Source organism: Neolamprologus multifasciatus, chromosome 13 (assembly GCF_963576455.1).
Source record: "Neolamprologus multifasciatus chromosome 13, fNeoMul1.2, whole genome shotgun sequence".
Classification (NCBI taxonomy): domain Eukaryota; kingdom Metazoa; phylum Chordata; class Actinopteri; order Cichliformes; family Cichlidae; genus Neolamprologus; species Neolamprologus multifasciatus.
The window spans coordinates 8,675,840-8,681,839 of NC_140451.1; the positions used below are offsets into that span (position 1 = coordinate 8,675,840).

A 6,000-nucleotide genomic window follows, 5' to 3' on the forward strand; every position below is an offset into this window, starting at 1 on the left:
AAAGCTAATTTTTATTCTCTGTCTTGCAGTACGGCCACCGAATGCACGACTTTGATGATGAAATGAACGGCATCGTCACCACCATCTCCACTCACTCCAGCAGGGCCAAGAGGCGCAAGGAGCCTGCTGCAACTTCTCCTTCAGTCCCCACCTCAACAGAACTCGCTGTCAGACCCTCTAGCCCCTCAGGCAGTGAGCCCAAGCCTGAGGCGGCACCTCCAGAGCACACCAACTGGTGCCTCACTGTTCTGGCCACCCTCCGCAAGATTCTGCGTGCCATACACTGCTGTCATGTGGAGAACCCCCACCATATAGACAACTACTCCAGAGTCACCTTTCCACTGTCTTTTGTCATTGTTAACCTACTCTACTGGACATATTATCTGTACTTTTAGCATTTGTTTAAGTGCTGCATATGTCCAGGAGAGTTTAAGACGGAGAGTGTTTGTAGACAACAAGTGTACCTTACTGTACATACGTACAGTAAGTGTTATTCAGGTGTGTTCTGGGTTGAATGTGTAAAACTTCTACATTTGGACTAATGAGCGAGGTCGCATTGTCATATGGGATTGTTCTGGTGGAAAAAGGGAGTGCTCATAATTGCAGCTCCATTTTAAATATTAATAAGTACTCAAACTGTGACGTTGCTTAAAATTTGATGGAGTTGGTTTTGATAAAAATTGGCCTACCTGACTATGACATGGTGATATTTTATAAATTCTGTCACGTTTTAATATTTATTTTAGGATGGAGCTGTAATTGAAGGCTTTATGACAGAATTCACCTGCGCTATTGAGTGAGAACAAATTCACATTCCACTTTGAGTCTCTTTTATGATGGATTGATCATTGATATTTTACAACTTCATCTCCTGTTTCTGCCTGCAGGCACAACATTTAGAGTGAAATAGCAAAAGTAACAGATGGCAGAAGAGGGCTGAAAACGACAGGCAAGGGAGGTGGAAAAATCACTACAATGGAGCATGTGTTGAGAAATATAAACCTCCAAAGGACGAGCTTTCTACTCATTGTTGAAAGCTCTCATTCTTCTGTGTCCTTCTGTGAGTTATTTTTAATTCACTGCAGTACTGTTTCTCCCAGCCTGCATATGATCCTTTTTTCATTTCTATAAATGTAGTGGCCTTGGATACCTTCAGTTGTATTCTGGAAATCTGGCTATCGTGAACAGTTTAATGGCACTTGTCACGGTATGAATCTGTTCTGCTATTTCATAAAGGGAAGCACACCTGCACACTCCAAGATATGAAAGTCCAAAGGGATCCATGTTAAATAAATAAATATCAAATTTCAAATGAAAATTCATGTTAATAAATAGAGTGAGATTTTATATATATGTGCTCGGCCTTTAGATATAGAAATACTCTTTACTTTTGTTAAATCCCAGCCTAGAGTATGCTAGCCAGCTAACCAGCTAGGTTAGCTTCTCAGTCCAGATTGTTATTTTCTTTTTCATCAAATTGCCAGATTTTAGCGCGCTGACTAATCTTGTGAGTTCAAAAATAAAATAGGCTTTTAAACATATAACTGCCAGCTAGCAAGACTGTTGTAGGAACATAATTTCTATAGTGATGTGAAAGAAAAGAAACAGGAGTCTTTACACAAAAGTGTTCTAGAGATAAATTTAAGGCCACCTGGAAGCTAAAGCTTGCCTGAAATTGGGTCATTGAACAGGACAATGATCACAAGATCACCAGCAAGTTTCCAGCAGAATGGCTGGAAAAGAAAAGAACCCAGGTGTTTTGACTGCACAACATTCAAACTTGACTGAAATGCAGTAGCGGCACCTTAAGAGAGCTGTAACGGAACTAAATCAATATTGTAAAGAAGAGTGGGTCAAAATTTCTCTGTAAGAGGCTGAAAAAAGTTCATACTGAAAATTATTACATTTTTCACATGAATAATATGTTGTCTTCTTCCACAGCAGTTTTAGTAAGAAAAAGTATTAATATCTAATGAAAAACTTAACATGAAATAAAGTGTCATTAAAAATGGCATCCTGTAAATCACGTTGTAGAACAAAACATTTCCTATAAATTATAGTAGCTTAATTTTAATAGTGTCTGAAATAATCTCATTAGATCATCTGTATATTTCAGTTTATTTGTATTATTATTTATTTATATTGGAGCTTTTGGGTTTCCATACTAACTGGCAGGCATAATGGAAAACACAGGTGTAAATATAAAGGACAGCAGACATATACCAATACAGACAGGTACTATGTTACAGTGATAAATATATGCAGTATTTCTCTCTCTATGGGTTGGCTGGTAGTGTTTTCACTGTGGTTTTTCAATGGATCGGGCAGTTAAAGTGTTAACAATTTTAAGATGGAATTAAATATGAAATGGATAAAATATTTAAATAGGATGTTGTCATCTGAAAGTTATCTAAATGGAAAAATACATAGAAATATTTGAGGTACTGTTGGGTCAGAAGTCTATATACACTCAACATTGGCATGGATGTCAAGATAAGTTCAGGGTTTTAATCATTTGTTTGAACTGCTCTTTTTCCAGGGTGGAATGATTGTGTATATGATACATCTTTAATAACTTTAAAAAGCAAGACTTTTGTGCAGTAGCGTAAACCACAAATTTTCAATGGGGCTGAGATCAGAGTTTTTGGGAAGTTCATTCCAGATGTTCAGTGTTAGCCTGCTTTGTCCCATCCAAAACCTGTTTTGATGTGTGTTTGGGATCATTGTATTTCTGTTGTACATCCAGTTGTATCCAAGTTATAATCATCTCCTCCTTCCTTTATTGTTCTATCCGCTTTATGGAATGTATTAAGACCCTTGGCAGCACAACAGCCCAAGAGCATGATGCTACCACCACCGTGCTTGGCTAGTAGTATAGTGTTTTTAGCTTCAAAAGTCTCACTTTTTTTTTTTTGTGGCTCAATTTTTGTCTCTAGAAAGCATTTGTATGTGGGCAGCTGGAAAATTGGATGTGAGCTTTTGAGGCAGAGGCGTTTTTTTTTTTTTTTTCAGATAGCACCCTCTTAGTCCGTGGTGATATCAAACCCACTTTACTGTCGATAGTAACGCTGGTATTCCAGCGTTTCCAGTTCATTGCAAGCTTGTTTCTTAATAATAATGGATTGCATTTATGTTGCGCTTTTCGGGACCCCTCAAAGCGCTTTACAATACCACTATTCATTCACTCTCACATTCATACACTGCATACATACAGCTGCCCTGGGGCAGGCTGACAGAAGCACGGCTGCCATATTGCGCCATCGGCCCCTCTGGCCATCACCAGTAGGCGGCAGGTGAAGTGTCTTGCCCAAGGACACAACGACCGAGACTGTCCGAGCCGGGGCTCAAACCGGCAACCTTCCGATTACAAGACGAACACCCAACTCTTGAGCCACAATCGCCCAGTGGTTCATCAGTTGTTCCTAAACATCCTAATCAATTTACTCTCATTTAAAGGTCTTCTTGGGCCTTCTTTCTGACCTTGGCAAATTAGTGAAACATTTGAACCTCCACTGATATAAAGTTAATTGGCCTGACAATCTTGGAATCTGCAGTTTATAGAAATGGTGCCAAGAGACCTTCTTGACCAACTTGTGTAAATCTACAATTCTCTTCCTCAGATCTTCTCTGAGTTTTTTCATGAGTACTGGTCAATTGAATGAGGGCTGTCAAAAAAAAAAATCCTTTTTGTCAATCATGATCACAAACAAGAAGTTAATGGGCCTTGGCCATGTCAAGTTAAAAGACATCAGAGAACCTTGAGCAGAACTTTGAATATTTGAATGCATGCTTTATATTTGAGCCTTTATGTATACGTTTGAGGCTGTGCAGATTTGCAAATATCTAAAGAAATTCAAACACCCAATCCACCTTGGAAAAGACAAGTTCAAATAAATCCTTAAAAACACAAAATGACCTTCATGAATGTTATGAGTGCATGTAAACGACTGTACTCAACTGTGGAACTCTTCAGTTTTGTAAACTGTTAACTCTCAACTGTTTCAGTTGAGATGATACAGCACATTCTCTGTCAGCGTTGTGAACCAAAGAACCAAAGACTTCAATTTAATTCAACCATTCCTCTTCGTTTCCTTTTAGTTCCCAAGAGATTTTTCAAGTTATGTCATGTTTGTTATTCATTGAAGAACTCTGAAATAGCATGAAGTTCATATTTCAGATAGAAAACAGGATTCAGTTGAATATCAGAGGTGCATGTTTATTTATTGCTGTACTCAGTATTGCTATGACATAATCTCACTCATTTAATATGAAAACTGGTACAAGTTTCACCATGATACAAGTCAAGGTTCCATTTCTAAGAACTACTTCTCAGTGTGCAGTGACGAGCTAAATTGTTCATATTTGAATGTGCTTCATTTTAGCTTCTGCTTCTCCTTTTAACAATTTTTAAATATACCATCAACTACCAAACGTTTTGATTGATCTTTGTCTGATTATAATACAAAAGTAGGATATTTTTTTGTTTATGCTCTTCCTGCATGATGGTCAATCGTATCTTTTGTTTTTTGTTGGGGTTTTTCCGTTGCTTGATTTGTTTTGGTTCAACATGATAGAGAGGAATCATCACTAAAGAGTAAGAAGAGGCTGTTTCATGAACAAGATGTATATTTTCATTTGATTTGGGCTCTCATCTGAGTTTAAAGTAAGAATCTGCTCAAACTTTTTTACTTTTTTTCAAGACTTTGAAAGAAATGAATGATCTGTGACTGTGTTCTCTGGACGCACTGATCTGGGGGAAAGGTTAACGTGATAAAACATAGACTGCCAGGTTTTATACAATATGGCACCACAGTCATAGTTCTGATAGTAATCTTCTCAGTGAAAAGTACAAGAAATGAATGCCAATACGGAGCCAAAGAACCACAAAAGCAACCACTGAAGCATCTTGTCAGTGTGGGCGCACAGAGTCGTAAGGTTGTCTTAAGGTAAGGCTCCACAGTTGCAACTACAATGTAAATGCTTGTTTGCTCTAAATGGACAGCACTGTTGACGGTGAAGGTGCAAACAAGATCGTATGGACATGTTTGGAGCAACAGTTGGACTGCCCCCCCCCCCTCCCTTTTCTGTCCTTTTGTGGGACTTGTCAATCTTCCAGGAGACACTGGCTATTATAACAGCCTCACAGTTCTTGGGGCATCTTCATGTACAATCTATTTATACACTATAGTACCATGTTAATATAGACTTCAGTTTCCTTATTGTAAATAAATAGTAACACTATGCATGTTTAGTCTGTGTATGAATATGAATGATAGCAATAAAAAAAGAGGTTTAACGTGTTCATTGTTGACACTCTTTATACAGCTATAGTAACTATAGTGTTGTGTATGACTATGGCATCATAAACCAACACAGCAGTCTGAAAGTCGCATCATTTTCCAGAATAAGAATCAGAGAGCAGCTAGCCTTCAGACATGCAAATGTGTTTGTGTTGCAGATGTTTGGAATGCCCTCCAGCTCCCTTAACTCTGACTCAGCAGAATACCGAGTGAGGTCGTCTCTCTCTCTCTCACACACACAAACACACGTTTCTTTAAAGGGGCGAATTCAGTAGGTTGCTTTTCTTTAAAGACATACCAAGCCACTTTGCTCTTTGGTGCTTCCAATTAGAAATTAACTGAATTTTTAAAACATTTTCATCATCTAGAGTAGAGAATTTGGGCAAACTATTAAATAAGTCTTCAACCAACTTTTAAAAAAAGTCCAGATGCTTTTCTTTCCAAGCTTCTTAGACTATTAAATACATGATTTTTTATTAAAAGGGTGAAGAAAAAAAGTATTTCTGCAGCAGAGTCCAGCTTTGGAGGACTGAGTGTATATGTTTGTGTTCTTTGTAAATCTAAAGACTATTTCATACATGCATTACGCTGTACTGCTTGTACCACAACAAATCTATTAGAAGTTAGAACTGCAGCTGATGTAGATGTACACAGCTACTCACAAAAAAGAAACATAAATGAGGTCTAAACAGGTTCGAAC

General features: G+C 38.0%; 1 protein-coding gene across 1 annotated transcript in view; it reads left to right on the top strand.

The window, feature by feature from the left end:
* The window catches only part of LOC146504997 (gamma-aminobutyric acid receptor subunit pi), a 77,372-nt gene extending 71,623 nt beyond the window's left edge, over positions 1-5,749 (top strand). The window contains exon 10 of the mRNA XM_085183354.1: positions 30-5,749. Within this exon, the coding sequence (XP_085039480.1) occupies positions 30-395 (366 nt within the window). The 3' untranslated portion in view covers positions 396-5,749. The remainder of the gene's footprint in view (positions 1-29) is intronic.
* The last annotated feature ends 251 nt before the right edge of the window (positions 5,750-6,000 follow it).